This window comes from Centruroides vittatus, unplaced genomic scaffold, assembly GCF_030686945.1.
Source record: "Centruroides vittatus isolate TY-2023 unplaced genomic scaffold, ASM3068694v2 contig_2604, whole genome shotgun sequence".
Classification (NCBI taxonomy): Eukaryota; Metazoa; Arthropoda; class Arachnida; order Scorpiones; family Buthidae; genus Centruroides; species Centruroides vittatus.
In genome coordinates, this window is record NW_027121655.1 from 234,040 (window position 1) to 254,949 (window position 20,910).

At 28.7% G+C, this 20,910-nt stretch overlaps 1 protein-coding gene across 3 annotated transcripts in view; it reads right to left on the reverse strand.

Annotated features, from left to right (window-relative positions):
• Positions 1 to 2: 2 nt before the first annotated feature.
• The window catches only part of LOC136971569 (ephrin type-A receptor 4-A-like), an 86,450-nt gene continuing 65,542 nt past the window's right edge, over positions 3 to 20,910 (reverse strand). Inside the window, exons 7-18 of one of the 3 annotated variants that reach the window (XM_067266033.1) lie at positions 20,051 to 20,265; positions 19,894 to 19,975; positions 19,696 to 19,807; positions 12,809 to 12,885; positions 12,472 to 12,516; positions 12,194 to 12,337; positions 11,868 to 12,115; positions 11,689 to 11,787; positions 5,909 to 6,019; positions 5,629 to 5,823; positions 3,985 to 4,127; positions 3 to 2,019 (exon numbers count right to left, since the gene is read on the reverse strand). In XM_067266033.1, coding sequence (XP_067122134.1) covers positions 1,752 to 2,019; positions 3,985 to 4,127; positions 5,629 to 5,823; positions 5,909 to 6,019; positions 11,689 to 11,787; positions 11,868 to 12,115; positions 12,194 to 12,337; positions 12,472 to 12,516; positions 12,809 to 12,885; positions 19,696 to 19,807; positions 19,894 to 19,975; positions 20,051 to 20,265 — 1,739 coding nt within the window. In that variant the 3' untranslated portion in view covers positions 3 to 1,751. The remainder of the gene's footprint in view (positions 2,020 to 3,984; positions 4,128 to 5,628; positions 5,824 to 5,908; positions 6,020 to 11,688; positions 11,788 to 11,867; positions 12,116 to 12,193; positions 12,338 to 12,471; positions 12,517 to 12,808; positions 12,886 to 19,695; positions 19,808 to 19,893; positions 19,976 to 20,050; positions 20,266 to 20,910) is intronic. The other 2 variants (XM_067266035.1, XM_067266034.1) reach the window with 2 other exon arrangements.

Genomic DNA, 20,910 nt, shown 5'->3' on the forward strand with positions numbered 1-20,910 from the left:
AATGCATTTGTAAAAATTAATCTTTATTAGATAATTCATAGCTTTATTTAACAAGGACAGGCTGACTGTTCTCTCATATAAAATGAATTCGAGACATTCATAAACACCTTATCGTCACTTTTTTTTGTCTCTGTTCCAACTAAAATTTACAAAATGATCAGCCTGCCACAAAAAAATCTTAAGATATGCTTTCTATACACAAACCTACCTTAGCACATCTGTACAGGACATAGCTGCAAGCACACATATTATTTAGCATTACATCTATTGTAATAAAACACCATCTTTGAATTCAAACATCACAATCTATACCATTTTTTCCATATGTATAAACAGGAACAGTATAATACAAAAAAATTTGTACATTTTTTATTTTACAACACAGCACAAGTTAACCAGTCTTTTCAAATAAATAACACTGGATTCACAACATTGGAACTATATTCGCGTAGCCATTCACATTGCATATCTTTCGTGTATTAGATATGGTGTCGGTGGCCCTCTGTAGCCACTTAACCAAAATAAATATACATTGGTGGAATAGCCGTAGAGTTAAGGGAAATAATACATCACAGTTATGTTCACAAAATATTGGAAATATGGTCCACAGATTCTCGTATCGTGGAAAAATGGCAGGAAATGTACAAAATACGATTGGAAATGCTATCGTGGCCGTCGGAGGCAAGTTTCTTGCGGAGACCTTTTTTCTCGGAGGAAATAAAGCGTCTAAAATACCTTAATTCAGCACCATCACGTGAGCACTTGTTCGGCTCGGCGTCCGTCGGCGGTCAAGAGGAAAAGAGGAAGACGTGGGAGCGTGCCGACGCACGTCCGTTCCAATTCACAAATTTGAGCGTATCTTCTTTTCGAATGCGAGATTTCGGACGCTCGCATCAAAAAACTTTCTTCAAAAATTCACGGGCGGGCTTCCGATCCGACAATCATCTGCAGAAGTAAATTTCGACGCAATTCCTATTTGCGAATTTCCTTTTCCTCGCTTCTCGGCACTTGGACGTCCAGCCTCGAGTGATAGTGTAGAGCGGGGGATTTTTTTGAAAATTGTTGCATATTTTATTATTGGCAAGGGTGGAGAGCAATGGAGAGCAACTTCGTGTTACATGGCAAGGCATAGGAACTATTTTGGCAGCTCCCCAATTCCTTGCCTAATAGGATATGGAAGTAAACAGGACGGGGGAAGGTTTAAATGCATACAGATAAGTGTTCTAGGTTGGAATTCAGAAGACTCAAATCCTTTTTTTTTTATTAGCCTGAAGTTAAATAATTTTGGTCATACTACAAAAATATGTTCTTTAAAAACTTGAATAAAAACTATGAATGTTGGTTCTTTGTATGGTTTGTAACGCAAGTTCACATTGTCACTGTCAAAACAAACTGAAATTCTGGAAAGTTTGAATCTGTTTTATGATGAGCTTATTAGCAAACACTCTCTCGAATGAAACAATATCACCATAACACTTTTTATACAAAAGAAAATGATATGTGTATATTTATATATGTATATATGCATATTGTTTATACACAATATCTGCTCCATTTAAAATTGGAAGAATATGTGATTTTTCTACCAAGAATAATTATGAGCAATTGTCTTTTACATCACGTTCATACTGATTACTGTGTGCATTCTTTTCTCAGATCTTAGCTGCACATCACAGTAAATTATGATTTGGAAACGTAGCTTTGTTGCATTTGTTCGTCCATCTTTCGACAGAATATTTATATAGTCTACGCTAGACTAAGAATCCTTCGGACATATTTGCACTTAACTGAGCTCTCATCGTCTGCACACTGTTTATAATTTTCTTTTGGTGTCCTACTAAATTAATACCTAATGCCGTCAAATCCTTAAGGGTTAGCCTTGCCACTTCTTCGAGCGTAGTGATATTTGACTGTTGAAAATTCTCTAAGTATCGTCCCATTTTTATGCTGGTTAACCATTCTTCTACCGTTTTGAACTGCGTCAAATCTGGTGCATTGGGATCTAGCGGATTCTGATGCCTGAAAGTACGTGGGAAAAAAATTATAAATTTCGATTCCTAGAATATAAGGATGACTTAGCCAATAATTTTTTCTTAAGAAAAATAATCTTGCTTTTTATTTAGTGCATTGATAGAAATAATTTGTTTATTACTAAAAAATCATAATTATAAAATTTTTAAACAGGGTGATCAAGTGAAAAGTTTAGTTGCAAAGAGTATACTCGGCAGGAGTCGGCCGTGCTTTTTACCGTCCCATTAGACGTCGGGAGAAATACATATATCTTCGACATTTATTTATCACAGACTCTCGGAACATCATCTCATAGTAAACAGAGTTGTCAAGTCTACTTCTTGCAAGTATAATTTTCATTTGATCATCTGTACATGAAAGTTACATTAGTATAAGAAAAATTCTTTTAAAAATTGACTATAGATGTTTTTCAAATTAAATTTTTATGGTAATTGAATTGTAACAGGTTTATTATAAGGCAGGGAAAGAAACTGCAAACCTTTTTGAATCTGCATGCTAAGTACCTTAAAATAATTTACGCATACTAAAGTTTTAGTCATTGAAGAAATGAAGTGAATATACTTTTCTTTAATTAAGCAGCTTTTTTTATAATTTATTTTAAAAAAGTATGATGATATACATAAGCCCATGCTAAAGGAGATGGTGAGTTTGAACTATAAGATGGCAATCAAGATCTTGATTCCTACATTATCATCAAAACAGACACGATTTGGAAGACATTGAATCAGGTTAACTATGAAAATAGTAATTATTTCAAATGTAACCTCATAAATGGTTTTGATAGTTCAAAATATGTATGAGTAATTAAGTCATTTCTTTCAATTTTTACCCACTTGTCTCCTATTGCAAAGTAATAAACTCTGGAGGATATTTTTAAAATAAACTCCTCCCAGGCTTAATCAAAGAAATATGGTATATATCTATAAACTTGTTCAGTAATGATGATAAGTAGTAAGTAGAGGCTGTCTACAGATATTTTTGTTGTTGTTCTCCCAAGTTTTTACTCAAAAATACAAATATAATTATCAGAGCATTTATTTTAAACGAGAGTTGCAGAATCAGTTGATAGTTATCAGCCGATTCTGCAACTCTTGTTTTTTTTTTAAATGTTCTTTGTACAAAAGACTATATAATTTGTGTCTGTGTGATTTTTCATCACTTGATACAAAAAAAAATTATAGCAATCTTAACTATATTGCTATGATTTTTCTTATTAATAATTTTCAAATAAATTTTACGCCTTCATTTCTGAATACATTAATTTTATAATAATTATTTATTGTTTTGCTGTATCAGAATTAATAAGAATTTTTATGAGGACTTTGTAGATTCTTTTCAGTAAACTGTAGATTCAAATTTAATTACTAATTACTTCATTAGTTAACTGTTAAATAATTTAAAATTATATTTATTTTTTAGCACACAAGAGTAAAAGATATCTGATTAAGAGTAAAAGTTATCTTTGTGTAGGAAGGCCCATACATATCGTGCTGTAATAATTATCAAGGCAATAGAATAAAAATGAAAGATATACAATCAAGAACGTGAATGAAATTATTGATTAGTACAACTCTTAATGAAAATCAATAATTTTCAAAGAAATCAAACAGCTTCACTAAATCGATGATATGGTGTTGAAATTAATTACATATTGGAAGTGTATTAAAAGTTTATGTCTAAAGTACTTTTTATCTGTATGCTAAATACTCTGATTCATGCTTATTATATTAATAATAAGCATAAATCAGAGCAAAACTATTTAATTTATATTCGAAAGAATGTGTAATAATGTTATAGAAAGTTTTGACTTCTGTGTGTTTCGTCGATTTTTCTTAATCATTCAATAATCTTTGTTACAAAAAAATGTTGTTGACGATTCTATTACTTTCAGTATAAATTATATGTATTATTTATTATAATCTAATCATACGAAAAAAAGGAATTTATATTAACCTGTTCATGGCAATTTTTCGTAGACTTTCGGGACATCGCATCAATTTGTCCAGTGTTTTCACAATTGTGGCAAACATTGGACGGTGCGATCTGTCTTTTTGCCAACAGTCTAACATCAGTTGATGAATAGCTTCCGGACAATCCTGCAAGTATTAAAAAGTTTTAATTTTACTATAACACCTATTATTTGTTTTCAAGTTTTATTTATAGAGAACTAGGATATATATATATTATTTTAAACAAAGTAAAATAAAATACTACTACCTTTCTAACAATTATACCTATATTAAGATCTTTTAAAAATAAAGATGTTGATTTTTCACAAAAATAAAAAAGAATCACGTAGACTCTTTAACAGATTATATTGTGTTTATTTTTAAAGTTGAAGTAGTTCTTTCTTGTCTGTAGACATTACACATTGCTGTGTTTGATGTAAAAGTTGATAAAGATTAAAGATTTGTGGCATAGTAACAGTAAAACTTCATTAACTTTTACATTTACAAAAAAGTGCTTGTGTGGTTTATTTATATGTAATAAAACCACAACTTTGAGTTTACAAAGATGATAAAAATATTGTATATGATATGAGACAATATTTTAATAAGGCAAAAATATAAAAATACTCAATTTTCAAGTTAGTTTTAAAGCTAATTGTGCTCAATCAAAGAACTAGCTTACAAATTTTCTCATGTTTATAAGTTCAAAACAGTCAGTCATAAAAGCCCAAACCTCTAAAACTAAATATATAGTATCAATGTCCTTGCATTATATTAATCATAACAAGCAAGGTTTGAATAACTGAAAAAATATTCATACAAAACTGTAAATTTTACCATGCGACTCTCCTAAAGCAGTTTAGATTATACTAAAAGTTTAGATTTGCAATGTTTTATTTCATTAATTCCTTCAACAAAAACTTCTGAACTAATTTATGAGAGATTTTTATTATTTCACTGACAATATTTTCAAAAAGTCTGCTAATAACAATTTTGGATTTAAATTTCACTTTACATATGGATGCTTCTATGTACTTTTTAATGAAGATTGTTATATGAGGAGTATACTGTAGTTTTGATGCTTAACTTTATTGTCAGTGTATTTTTCCATCAATTAAATAATAGATTATTAACCAGATGGTAAGTTCAGCTCGTTATAAATTCAGTATATTACAGAACAATATATTAATATTATATCAATTTATGTATTGGGATACATTTTAAAGTGAATATATCTTCAAGGAATATAACAGAGGCTATTAGCGAGGTTGGGGCTGAAGTTTTAAACGTGAAAACGTGTACATCGGACGTTCGGCACCGCTTTTCCGTAAGCCTAGAAGTTTGACAACGGCATTTGGAAAGCCAGTAGAATCATGCTCGACATTCTAAATGCCATTGTCAAACTTCTAGGCTTACATGAAAGAGGCGCCGAACGTCCGACGTACACGTTTTCGCGTTTAAAACTTTGGCCTCAACCTCGCTATTGTTTGAAGATTATTACTTATAAATTTAACATTATCAAATGAAATTATACTTGAAATTATGATATGTTGTTGTTGTTTACTTTGAATATATAAACGTTTTTATTTGAAGGATACTTATTAATATTTAACTAATTTATTTATCTAATGTTTATAAATGTACTTACCATCGGTGCAGGAAGCCTATAACCTTTCTCTATACTTTTGATAACATCTTGATTAGACCAATTCCAATATGGTCGTTCGCCGTAAGACATAACCTCCCAACAGACGATTCCAAAACTCCACACGTCGCTTGCCGACGTAAATTTTCGGAATGCAATTGCTTCCGGAGCCGTCCACCGGACTGGTATTTTTCCTCCCTGCACACGCATTTTAGAATTACTTATGTATGAATATAAACTTTTAAAATATTATTTCTTATATAATTCCAATAATCATACATACTCTAGTAGTATATGCTCCTTCTGTAGCACTTTCAATCTCCCGAGATAAACCAAAATCAGCTATTTTACAAATAAGATTGGCACTAACTAAAACATTTCTTGCTGCAAGATCCTATTAGGGGAAAAAAAAGCAAAAATTTCTATTAAAATATCTAAAAATTATCATCAAGGATTCATACTTATTAATCTATATTGATATATATATATATTTATTTATTTTAGCAAATATTATAAGCATTATTAATTATTATTTAGTATTAAGATATATATTAATTATTAGCAAAATTTAATAACTGCATCTTCAATAAAATTGAAAGTATAGTGCAGTAAAACCTGTAAATCTCAAATTTGAAGGGACCAAAAAATGGCCACTTTGAGTTACAGAGAGTTCTCCATATGGAAGTACACTGGACTCTTGCTAATCCAGCCTCTCAATTCTCTGGCATACTCATCAAAATATCTTTCTCTTATTTATGCTTATTATTTTTTTAAATACATATAGTAAACTTGTAACATTAACTTTAATAAAGAAATTAAACTTGAATTACTACAGCTCCAAAAAGAATTGGTACAGAAGAGCAACAGACCATGTCGTTCGTTGCCTTTAGTCCTATACGCTCGGTAATCTGGCACTCTCACTAATCCAGCATTTCTCTGTGCAAGGAATGGCCAGATTAGCAAGAGAGTACTGTATACGAAAAATAGAATAATTTTATTCGACGTGATGTAAGACCAGTAGAATAACAATGTAATTCTGTAATATACTTAAGTATATTATATTTATTTGAATCGTTATTACAGCAATATGTGAGACTGTAATAATGTTTCAAATAAATATCTTGAATGTAGATATATCACAAAATTACCTCTATGTTACACTGAATTTATTCAAAAATCAAGTTTCACGTAATACATTACATCAAAAATAACATATAGCCCGTTTCATTTGGAACAGCTATCACTCATTTAGCTGTATTAAAGCCTTATCAGGAAATGCACCAAAAGGATTTGCAAAATTTAATAGGTTGGCTGGTACCTGGTGGGTTCAGCTTAAAAAGGGGCAATGTTGAGATGTGTGAAATTTTGTTCCACTTTAGAAGAAAAATATATATTGTACAGGGTGTTCAACATGCCGACAGTCTAGTCTGACTTGAGGGATTCAAGGTTAGAGGTTTTACATATGTAGTTAGTAAAACCAAAAGCAACACTATTGTGTTGAGTTATACAATTACATATAAAACAAAACCGTACTGTAATATCAGAATGTACTGTACCATTTAATTTCCATCCCAAATTGTTCTAGATAATTGCATACACACTCATGTAGCCATTTACAATTAATATATATTTTAGTAAAATAATAATTGAATAGTTTTATCTATTTATTTAAATGATATCATTACAATGAAAATAAAAGTATTAAAATATCTTATAGGAGATAATATAGTTTATGGGTAGCTTAAAATATTTTTCAAATTTTATACTTATAAAAAAGCAATAAGAATAAAGATATTAAAGCTATTATAAATATAATTATACATCCAGTTTATGTGAAAATGTAATTGTATATCAGTAGTTTAATACTGTAAAAATTTGTTCAATGTTTGACTGGATGTATTCCAGTTTCTGAATACAATAATGAAATAATGATATGTTTGAACTACAAGATTAGTTTAAAAAATAAAAATCAAATAGAATAATATTTTATCCCAAGGAAAAAGCTAGTTCTTTGTATAATACATTAAAATATTTAGGACATAAAAATAATTGTTTATTTAATTGTCTGGGATATCAGAAATATCAGTAAACACAGAAATAAAAAAGAAATTCTATTGTGGATATTCTATGGTTTTCCTTCTATTACTTCCAACCTATAATTGCGGTTTTTGGCATAAATCCAACCATTATTAAATATTAATGGTCGTATATCAGAACAAACATGATTAGAAGTTGATATAAACTACAGCTTAAGTATAGACTTCGTATTTTATAATTATATACTATAAAAATTAAAATGATTAAAAATGATAATTATATATTATAATAAGCTTTAAAAAATTATGCTTATAACATTGACATACAATTAAATTTCAGAAATTAATATCGGATTATCCAATTAGAAAATAATTAATTAACCAGAATGTAGAAACTTTACCATATTTAAAATATATAAACTAATTATATAAAAATAATATCATTTGGAATATCTAATGTATGCAGATATATAAAATGAAAAAATTACAGCCAATTTAAACTCATTTGATTTCATATTTATACCAATAATTAAGTTTATAGTTTATTTTAAATTATCTTATTCCACTTGATTTTACCGAATTCAATTAATTAATTTCTTTTTGTGCATTTACGTTTAGTTATAAGGTGAAATTATCTGTACGATATCACAAGCACATTATACGAGTATATATTATATTCAAATTAATAGATATGTAATGAAAATTTTTATGTATTCTGATTTTTTTACACACTAGAAAATTGTATTTAAAATTTTCCAGTGTGTAAAATTATTGTTTGATATGTCTGGATATAAATTTTAAATAACTAAAAACTTTATGCCCAGTCTTTGTCAATATCTATCTAAATTAATTTATTCAAATAGAAATCATTGATATTTTTAATCTTATTTCACCAAAATCAAATCATCGGGTATAGCTTCTTGTCTGTTTTTAAATTATAATAAGTTTATACTGTCATTAATTTCATGTATAAATAATTTGTGAAATTAATATAAATACTTCATATTTCATTAATATGTATTTACTTTCTTTTATTTATTGTATTATCAACTGCAATACTATAATTTTGAAAACTTTTACTTAATGAAATAGATATGTTGATCTCTAGCTAGTTATTTTATTGACAGTCAACAAATAAGGAGAGAGGGAATATCTTTGTAGAGCTAGGAATAGCAACCTATGTTGTATAAACAATTCTTCCTTTACTTAAAAAGTTTTATTCGGCTTTTGATTAGAAAAGTTTAAATAAGCATTATCTTTAAATTTTAATATTAGATTGGTTTAAAAGTAAAATATATCAAATTTTCAGTATTTTAAACCTTTTTTTTTTTTTGACATAAATGATGATAAGCCAAGATAAATATAAATTAAGATATTTTATCCCTATTTATAGAAACAAAACTTTTGGTATTATTAAATAAAACAAAAACCTTCTGCCGACTGGATCTTCCTCTGCTAACTTCATAACTTCTGTAATAATCCCTAATTTGCAAGTTAATTTTAAAAAATTTAAAAAGTTTTTCTAACTTAATTTAAATTCAAATTCAGAAAATAAACATAAAAACCTATAGAAATGTTTAAATTGTTTAATATTAATACATTTAATCTATTTTAATTAATTAATTATGTTTATATATATACAAGTAAGAATTTAACTATTTATACAAGTGATGTAGGATGATTTGTATTAGTTGGTACAATCCAATGAGAGATGATTCTTTGAGTAAACATATGAAGAAAAAAGTTTTAATTAACTAGACTGATTTTTTTACACTGGTTTTTTAGGGGAAATGCTTCTAAAGTTTCTCGACAATTTCTGGAATGTATAACTGATACGTTGACCGTGAATAATTGAGTTTTTGTGTGTAAACAGATTAGCAAGAATAACTATTTTGACATATTTAAAACTTTAATAAGCAAAGCATCAAATTAAAGTAAGTATTAACGTGACAGTTTTGAATATGTTATCAAACTGCAGTTATAAATATGATGAAATAGCTCCATAATGTAACAGCAATTAATTTATTTGGATTTTGCAAATAAATAGGATTCACTGGATAGGCTAAAGATGAGCCATTGAATGTCTTAATCATCAGATTTGTCTTCCATTGATATTTTCTCTATGCAAATGCCAAAGAGAAATTACTTGAGCTTGAATGAATACCCAAATGCGCTCGAACGAAAAGATATTATGCCGTAGATTACCGAGGTATTTGCAACAATATACTCCGATTACCAAAATATTGCTATAATATAAAGATATTTTATCCTTCAATAGTAAACATCCATAAAAATACCTGTATGAAAATACTGTGTATTAATTTGATTCTAGATTACATTTTAATTGATTTGAATATCATTTAGATATCAAAACTTGGAAAAAAAACAAAGATCTGACTCATTTTTAAACCTAAATTTTCAATAACAAAAGATACGATTAATCCGTATTTGATGACAATTTGTTAAAAGTACCGAAATAGATTTAAATGCTTAAACAATTTTATTGTATCATTATATAGATCAAATTCTTAAAATTTAAATGTCATAATAATATTTATCATATATTTACTTTAGTCGTGTCAGTCAAGAACTATAGACCGAAGAGAGATTTGTATAGTAGTCTGCACTCTGTACTAATGGAAGTGGTTGCTAAAAATATCAACTTGAAGTGGTCAACATATCCAAGTTTCTTCAAGTGGGAGTATTCTAAATTGCAACATTATAGCAATTGCTGCTAAAATTAGCTCAATTCGTGGAGACAATTTTCAGAAGATTTTGAAAATAGCATTGATTGATATATTTTGAATAATTCATCTTTAATTTTATAATAAATTCAGCCATTTTAATATTTTATAACAGTTACTTCTTATTCGGCATTGCCGGATAAGAAGTATCTAAAAGTAAACAATTTTATTGAAATATTTAATTGTTTATTTAAATAATTTTAAAAATATGATAACATTGTTCATTTAAAAAGTTTGAAAAATGAAATTCGAGCTGAACTGGAAAGAATTTTGTAATGTCTTTTATATTCCCTGCATTTTTAAATGTATAATCAAAGATACATTTTTATGTCTAAAACCAGACAATAAATTAAATTAAGAATTTGCTGTTTTTTCGAACGCAAGTGTGAAGTAATATAGATTGTTTCATGAATTATATATGATGAATCTACAATAAATAATGTTTTTGAAATAAATATTTTAAAATGCCTTTGTTTATCTTTCTAAGAATAATATATGAATATTTTGTTATATATATTCATGTACTTTTACTAGGATTCTATTAAAAAAATAGTAAATTTGAAATATTACAGTTTAAACAAATATTGTAGTCATTAATCTTTAAATGAAAATAAACATTGCTAACTGTTTACTATTGATGAAATATTAAACTAATTTATTAAACAACATATAAACAATTATTTAAAGTAACAAAAAATAAAAATTTGTCTTAAAATTTTAATATAAAATAGCCTCTAGTGAAGTATTTGGTACCATCAAATTATTTCTATTACATAATATCATTATGTAATCCGTATAATAATTTGTTTACTTTAAAAATCACGTTGTATAAATTACTTCAATTAAAGAATACATTATTTACGTCATTATTTGGTAAGAGAACGGCAGTAACTTAATATAAATAAAACTCATTAAGTAATTATATCAAGACAACCAGATTTTTGGTAAACACATTTAAGTGTAATTGCTTTAAGACAAAACTAATCTAAATTCTTAAACCTTTACAAATCAAATACTTATATCCTCAACAATGTAAATTAATTGAGTGTTTAATCTTTTAATATAATAATGTGAATATATTTTTGTAAAAATTATTGCATTCCACATTCCTTTAATAAAATTTGATATTCTTTTAAATGCTTGGATCGCGTCTTGGAATTTTAAATGATTACAAGATTATAGTAAAGAAATAATGTTTAGAACTTATCAAAAAAACTCATAGAAAATTAGTAAAAATATTAGTGCTAAGATTATATATATATATATCTAAAATGATAACTTACCCTATGAACATAGTTAGTTTCTGAGAGATATTGCATTCCAGCTGCAATTCCTCTCAACATCCCAACTAATTGTATTACTTGAAATTTTCCATCGTTTGCCTAAAATTACATTAAAAACATTTAATAAATTTATATAAATACACACTATTTCAAGTAATTTGGTTACTCTTAATTGTTACCCTAAGAAATGTATCTAATGATCCATTTTCTATATATTCAGTAATTATCATAACAGGATTAGTTTTAGTGACTACTCCTTGTAGATATATAACATTAGGATGATCAAACTGCCCCATTATGCTGGCTTCTGTCAGGAAATCCATTCTAGCTTTATCTGATGAACCAGGCTTAAGAGTTTTAATAGCAACCGTAATTTCTGGCTGTCCGGGAATTTTTAAATTGCCTCTACATACGTCGCCAAATTCGCCTGATAATTACAAAACGTTCAATTAGTAGATTATGTATTAGAAAATGTAATTTATTTTTTTAGCTTTTACAAACTTACCTCCACCAATAATTGCTTCGATGGTGATGTGCGAGGCATCGATTTCTTTCGTGAATTCTCGAACTGCCTGGTTCGGATCTTCGTAAGTATGCGGATCTACGTAAGATCGGGTAGCTGCACAGTGAGTAAACAAGGGAGTTGTCACTGAAAGGGGATAGACTCGGTCACGTGGGGAACTTAATTTATAACAACAACAGGAATTTTGTTGTTATTTAATGTTAGCAGAAAAGCAATATTCATTTAGTATTATAAAATATTACTTTTTAATAATTACTTACACAAAGCAGTAGGAACAATAGGAGGATGATCTAAAGCTGTTACTACTGTTTAAAAAAGCATAAAATGTATAGTAAATTAGCATTGTTATAGTTTAAATTACGAAAGCGCAAAAGTTAGCAGCATTAATAGATTTATAATTATTGAGTTAGATTATAGGAATTATTATGCGTTTAAAATATTAAATATCAGCTTTGGACTTTTTTTAGAATTTTATTTATTTAGTAATATTTTTAAATTAATAACAATTAATATTGAGTTATTTAAATTTGTTATTTATTGAAGATATTCATTACCTTAACTGCTTCAGAGATACTTAAATATTTATATTCTACTTACATTTTTTACCTTCACCAGTATGATATTCTAATGTATCACAATCACTTGGTTGCTTCTTATTGCATTCATCAGAACTCCTTTAAATAAAAATGAAATCTTAATATATTCTTTCTAAAATATAATTCTGGTCACTTATAAAAATATTAGTTTTTATGAAATATAAAAATAATTTTAAGTATTTTTTTTAAAAAGATAAAGAAAAAATATTTTGCAGTAAATTGAAAATGTAGTCCTTTAAATAATAATAAAATATTGTATTTCGACACGTTTCGTCTTATATATCATTGAATGTATAATTACTATATTAAAGTTGGTTAATGTTTACCTATGGTTCCAAAATGGCAGCTTGTCTCTGATTCAGCAAATAGAAGAAAGGAAACAGTGGGGATGCATGTTCTAACCTAACCTAATCTATTCTAATAATTTTGTTGGTAATAATTATGGTAATTTATTAGAATAGGTTAGGTTAATTAGAACGTGCATCCCCACTGTTTCCTTTCTTCTATTTGCTGGAATCAGAGACGAGCTGCCATTTTGGAACCATAGGTAACATTAACCTTAAAGTTTAATGTTTAAATCAATTATTATTTATAAAAGAATGCGATATTATTTTAATCGTAATACTGAAAATATGCAACATTTTTGTTTTGTAAACAAAATCAGTTAAGTAACAAATTAATAATAAGCCAGTTTAAATCGGGCATATTACTGGAAAATATTCTAGATTTTCTACTCTGATCGGTGAATGTATTTCAATTTTTTTTGTCGGCTGCAGACGTCTTGAATTTAATTTTTAAAGTAATTGGAAAAAAAATAAATTTTTATATTGCTCTAACAATTATTAATTCAATTACTTCTAAATAATAAATGAATAACAGCTTCCTATTATCCATGATTAGATGAATACAAAAGTAATTTAACTAAGATGCTGATAATAAAGTAAGTGCAAATATGGGATAGTACAACATAACTGCTAAAACTACAATATAACAGTACAGATTTCATATATAAAAATGTTTAATACTAGATATTGAATGAACTTACATTATTACCATTACATTGGACTGCAATATTTTCTAAAATTTTAAGTATTTGCATATTTTATATGAATGGCAAAGAATTTCATTATCTCGGATTTTTTTCTAATTTATTTTAGACAATCAAAAGTTTATTGTACTTTGTTGGAAAGTTTGCAGTAATTAAATGAGTTCTTCTCTTCACATTTCTTAATTTTAAAAAGTACTTTTCAATGATGTTTTGACACTATTAAGAAAGTGCAATTTAAAAGTAGACTTAGGATTTTGCAATAAAAGTTGCTTTGGAAGATTAATGATGTATTCAAGAGTGACAAAATTCTATTAAACATCATTAAGAAACATCTTACTACAATTAAATAAATACAATCAATATTAAGTACAATGATTAATGCTTATTTTGTTCGATATTTTATTTTCATTAATGCAAAAGACAATGAAAAAACACTAAAAAGTCTATTAAGCGTTCTAAGTTACTAATTGGAAATTTAAATCTTAATCTGTAATGAAATAAATTATGAATTAAATTAATATAAAACTTCCATTTTTGTCAGAAAATTCTAATAATAGCAAATTCAATAATTAAATATCACATAATTGTAATTATTAAACTTAATATAGACCTTTACGTTTTTAGAAATGTAAATAAAAGAACATTTGCAATCATGGTAGTATGAGTGCATACAGACAAGTGTAGCTAAAATTGCCTAAATTATAGCGGTTTTATAATTAACAGTCTCTTAGTATGACTAAATTGTTTAAAAATTGTAACTTATTATTGTGTTATTATTGATTGTAATGTATTTTGCTATTGGAATATAAATAATAAAAAAATCATAAAGATAAACTGTGTTATATTCCCTGTACATTGCACATTAATGAAAATGTAGCTACGTCTTTTCCATAATTGTCTGGAGTTGTCTAACCACACCTCAGGTTAAATGGAACTGATGAAACATTGTGGCCATATCTGTGTAAAATGGGCTCTCTCATATCCCTCAAATCAATTTTTGTAAAGATGGAGATGCTCAAGTTGAAAACTGTGAATGGACAAAGATATTGTCAAATTTTACAAAAGTTAAAGGCAATTATTCTGAAGAAAAGGTTTTGGATTATTGATCAAAAACATGATCTTTTTCGACAACAATGTTTGGTCACATGTTGCCAAAAATGTTACGGCACTCTTGAAGAAATTCACTTGGGAACAATTGGACCATCCCCATACAGCCCAGATCTTGCTCCCAAACTGAAGGATATTCAGCAAGGCTAGCATTTTTAATTAGACAATGTTGTGGAAGTTGCAGTGTGGAAGTATTTTAAGAGACTAGGCCTAGATTTCTTCAAACATATCAAAAAAAACTTGTGCAGTGCTGGAACAAATTTTTAAAAAACTTGGTTATTATGTGGAAAAATAGAAGATTGATCAATGTGTATTGTAATATTGTTTTTGTTCCGATGAATATGTAACAAGAGCAGGCCTGAGGGGAGTGCAGCCGATACATTATTCTGAGGCCCATTGAGCTTAAAGGGGGGGCCTATGAGAGGAAAATTTTGTTTTTAATTATTACAAAACCAAATTTTTAAAAAGAAAAACAATATTCAATATATACTTAATAATTTATAGTTTGTGTGTATAGCATTTAAGCTTGCAAGTTTGTTTATGAATATATTTTATATGTCATTTCGATTTATGAATGGTTGCAAAATGTATCTCGAAAATCTGGAGCTCAAAAATGCAAGGAAAAACAGAAACGTGATGAGATTAATAAAAAGAAGTGACAAATGCCTTTTCAATTTAGCGTTAAATGCAAAACAAGCAAAACTAATCAAACTGAAACTTTAAATTCAGAACAATATGAGAAAAGTGCAGAACTGAAACATAGGTCAGAAAATCATGAGGCCAGTTTGGATTTTCAAGAAACACCAGATCAAGTAAATTCTCAATTTAAAGATTTAGAGAAGCAATTGAATGTTAGTGACGAGAGCACTTCACTGTCTACAGAAACTGGGCATGGCAGACATAGTGAAGAGAAGAGTAGGTCAAATACTGGAACTGATATTTGATTTCTTGTAACAGACGTGCCCTCTGAACTGGATATAAAAAAAACTATGTTATTAAAGGTCATACTGGCTTTCCTAAAACATTTCTCAAAGATATATATAAACAGTTTTTTCCTGAAAGTATTCTAACATTTTGAAGTTTAAATGGTGCAAATCATGACCAAGATTGGCTCATCTGGTGTGAAGTGAAACAAGCATTATTTTGCTTTCCTTGTCAATTATTTTGTAACAAAATCTGTTGCAGCATGAGCTCAACATCTTGCATCAACAGAAGTGACCAGCAGCTAAAAAATGGCAAAAATTATGTATTTGCATCCCAGAACATGAGAGAAGCAATAGTCATAGGCAGTGCTATCTGGCTTGGCGAGAACTAGAAAGACGCCTGTCATCTGGCAAAGGCATTGACAATTCTATTGGAGGCAGCAATTGAAACAGAATCTATCAATTAGTGCAACATTATGAAATGAATCATTGATAATGTACTATTCCTTGGTGAATGGGGGGCTTGCTTTGTCTGGCAGTTTCCAGCACATTGACAAAAAAGACAATGGAAATTTTCTGGGAGTCAGAGTTGTTGTCTCTTTGGGATCCAATTCTAAAAGAACATGGGTTGCAAGTTAGAGTCACAAGAAAAGGAAGAACAACTTCAAATACATTATCTCAGTATTGATTCCCAAAATGAGTTAATTGCCGAATGTTCCTCATTTGTAAAGCAACACATGTTGGAGGACATGAAAACTGCAAAGTACTTGGCTGTTACTGTTGATTCCATGCCAGATTCATCCCATGTTGAACAAATGTTTCTTTTGCATTATGTAATACCATATGTAAACCAGATGAAATTGTAGAAAGATTTTTAGTTTGTTGACACAAGCCATAAAACAGGATATCACATAGCACAGTAGAATGATAGTAGAAAAATCGAAAGAACACGATATTCCACTGTTGGATTGTTGTGCACAGGCTTTGACAATGCAGCCAACATAGCAAGAAAATATAAAGGTACACAAGCGAGAATACTTGAGCAATATGAAACAGCTTTATTTTCACCATGTGGATGCCATGCACTTAATTTGTGTAGAAATGATGCTGCAGAACGCATTCCTGAAGCCATAACATACTTTGGAACTGTACAAACCATTTACAACTTGTTTAGTTCTAGTCCACAGCAATAGAAAATCTTGCAGAACTGTATTGGCTGTTCTCTTCATGGCATGTCTAACACATGATGGTCAGACCATGTTGAATAAAGCCCTTTGTAGCCCATTTGCCAGGCTTTGCATTAGCATTAGAAAACCTCTTGGAGTTGAACCTAACTGCCAAAACAAGATTAATGGAGCTTTGTCTTATGTCATATCCTTCATGTGTGTGATAATGTCAGTTGTATGGTACCGAGTATTAGTTCCAGTTGATATCTGTAACAAGGTTATTCAGTCCAGAAATTCAATGCTGGATGTCGAAGTGTCCAACTTAAAAAGCTTGATTTCAGAACTGACAAATCTTCGGAAAGCTGGAAAAGTATGTGGAGCAAAGCTAAGCATGTTGCTTCTAATTTGTGCATAGAAATGCATAGAAACTCTCTGAAACTTGGGTGAAGCAAAATGCAAAAGAAAGAGGTTCCAAGATGAAGGTGGTACAAAAGAAGCAGATTTGTCAAAACAGGATGAAATTGATGAATCTCAAGGAAGCATATTTCAAAAAGTCTGTCTCCTATGTAATATTAGATAATGTTATTAGAGGACTGACTGTTCATTTCAATGCTGCAGTGAACATTTCTGAGAGAAGTTAAGCTTCCTCTGGAAGTACCTATCAATTCCTCAAGATGGACTGAAAGAAAAATTAAAATTACTGGCAGATTATTGTAGTTTTTCTTTGTTTTAAACAATAACTTTTTGATCATCACCCGTTGAGCACTGGCAACACGGTACCATACGTGAGGTGATGTAAGAACAGAACAGGGCAATCTGTTACAGAATAAATAAATACTATTTGTTTTTTGATTAAAGTAATTTATCTTCCTGAGCAATATTTAACACACATAACTAACACAGATCAATATTCTGCTGATATCAGTGAAGGTCTTGTAATGGAGATAAGTCATTTGCCATCTGTTCATCAAGCAAATTTTGGAGAGGGCCAACTGAGTCCATTGGAGCTACTGAATTGCTTGAAAAGATACAAGCTGGAAGAACTCTTTCCTAATATATGTGTCTGCCGCTGTATTCTGTTAACAATTTCTGCCACTGTCACCTCTGCATAGTGCTCATTCAGCAAACTAAAGCTGATAAAAAATTATCTAAGATCGACTATGTCACAGGATAACTGGTAGATTTGGCAAGATTTAGTATTGAGTCTGACCTTGCAAAAATGATTGATTTTGATAATATGATTTGCAATTTTGCCAGGAAAAAGACTAGGAAAGCACCTTTCTTCAGCAGAATGTAAATGCCATTACATTTCAACTATAATAACTGTTATGAGCTTGTAACCAATCTAGCATTAAATTCATTGCTTGTGTATATTGTTTCATTATTGTTTATATACTAATGTGTATTATTGTTTTTATTAATGTGTATTATCTTTTACAGAAGTACTTGTCCTCTTTTTAATATAATTGCAAGTATGTCTGAATGAAATTAATAAATGTACAATTATGACATTGATTTATGTGTCCATGTATAGGTGAAGGGGAACATATTAGTCTTGTTCCAGCACTTAATAATCCTCTCAGCAGCCCCAAACAAGAGAATGGAAGTCGTCAAACTTTTTTCTATTCTCTCATGTACATTATTCAAATAAACAGAAAACATTTTTGTTTATATATATATAAATAAGTATACACTTACACTAAAAGTAAAATTAAATTAAATTTATAACAACAAACTAGAATATTTCTAATGATACAATCATTAGAAATTTTACGATCATAATACAAAAATATGTTACAGAAACACTCATATTCTTGTATAAAGACACATTACACAGACTGATAAACTCACTAGCATCTATATTACAAACAACATAATGTAGATACATATTATATATTACTTTTGCACAAAATATTTCCTACAAGATGAAAATGCATTTACATTGAAAGTTAGTAAAATGTATTCATAAACAAATATGATGGAATATTAAATTTATTTTAAAATGTCAACTCATAATTTCATATAAAGATTTAAATTTCAATTTTATAGTTTTAAATTTAAAATTTTTTCTAATAAAATTGCTTTTATTAAATATTTTAACACTTTTTCTTTAGGTTAAAATATTAGAAGATTCGTTTTGTAAGCCCTTTAAACTTGATTTTTCGGCCAAAAATAGAGATGTTTCTAAAGCTTCTTCATACAATACATTCATTAACTGGTGATAAAAACAGTTGTTAAAGGAGGAGAAACAATGAAGTCAGCAGTGATAAAACAACATCATGCTAGAATCTGCAGAATTCAGTCACAAAGATATCCTCTTAGAAAATAAAGAATGGATTTTTAGTCATATTTATTTTTAAAGTAATAGAGAATTTATAGAATAAATCTTTTAAGGTTTTTGGCCGTAACAGATGATATGCCATAATTTGATAATATTGTATATTAATATTCTATTTCATTCGTTTTTTTCAAATTAACATTCCATTATACTAATTTCATAATTATAAATTCATTTTACATTGCTTATTGAAAATGAAAAAAATGTTGTTACGTTTATAATATATATAATTTTCTCGAAACGCAGCAACTTGTTTTCACTGTTAATAATTTTTTAAATTTATATATACACATGTAACAAGCATACCTTCTTATGTATAAAACAATCATAACCACAATGACAACTAATAATACGATTACGGCTACTGTTGCTCCAGCTATGATTGGTACTTGTACTGGATCATCAGTTTCTACGGGAGCTGAAATGAATAAAAATTAGTTTTGCAATATAATGTCTTATAAATTATTTTATTTCAATACAATTTAAATAATAATTGATACATACTTGGGCTACTCACTAATTGCCCCGTAAACTTATACGTTGGTCGACTATATTCTCCCCATCCGTGAGTAGTTTTTGTGCGAACCTAAAACAAAAGACGTAAATCCAGATTTATATATTTCTATTTTAATATTAAATAAATTCAATATGCTGAATTTACCTGAAAGCCATATTCGGTTATTTGTTTGAGATTGGTGAAAGAGATTTCCTCTTTTTTTGTCAAGATACTCGATGCATTCTTTTCATAATTACGTTGAAAATAACGTATTTCGTAGACTTCAATTTCAGAAAATGGATCGTCCGGTGGATCCCAAGTTAATAATATTTCTGTACTTTTTACCGAGATTGCCCTTACATTAGCGACAACAGACGGAACTGCGTGAAAAATTTTAAAAGAATAATAAATCAATAATTCAATATTTATAATTTTAAAAGTTTAATGTTTTTACAATCTAACACTGCGTTAGATTGTAAAAACGCCCCCAACCTTTTTACCGCCCCAAAAAGGTACAGTCCTCAACCTTTTTATCGCCGCAGACCGGTCAATGTTTGATAATTTTTCCACGGCCTGCCGAGGGGGGACGTTGATTGTTTATATTTTAGATGGTTTTGATTTAATAATTTTAATTTAATTGTATTTAAACATGCCTTCAAAGTAAAATACAGTTAAATCACTTTATATTCATGTTTTGGTGTAACATTTTAACTCACGGTTTTAGGTGACGTCTCTCAGCTCCCGGTTAACCTCTCGTCTATTGAAAGTCGCAAAAACCCAAGAGAAATACACCACAGTAAATAAAATAGAAATAATTTAATGTTCCTTGGGCGGCCCGGTACCATTTGATCCACGGACCGGGGGTGGGGACCACTGATCTAACACATATGAATATGCGGTGTTATAATTTTAAATGATCAAATTTATTTTACTGATTAAATTATATAATTCATTAACCCATTTTCAACATATTTTGTTATGTTTATTTTGTTTAAAATATATTTAAATAGAAAACTAAATAATAT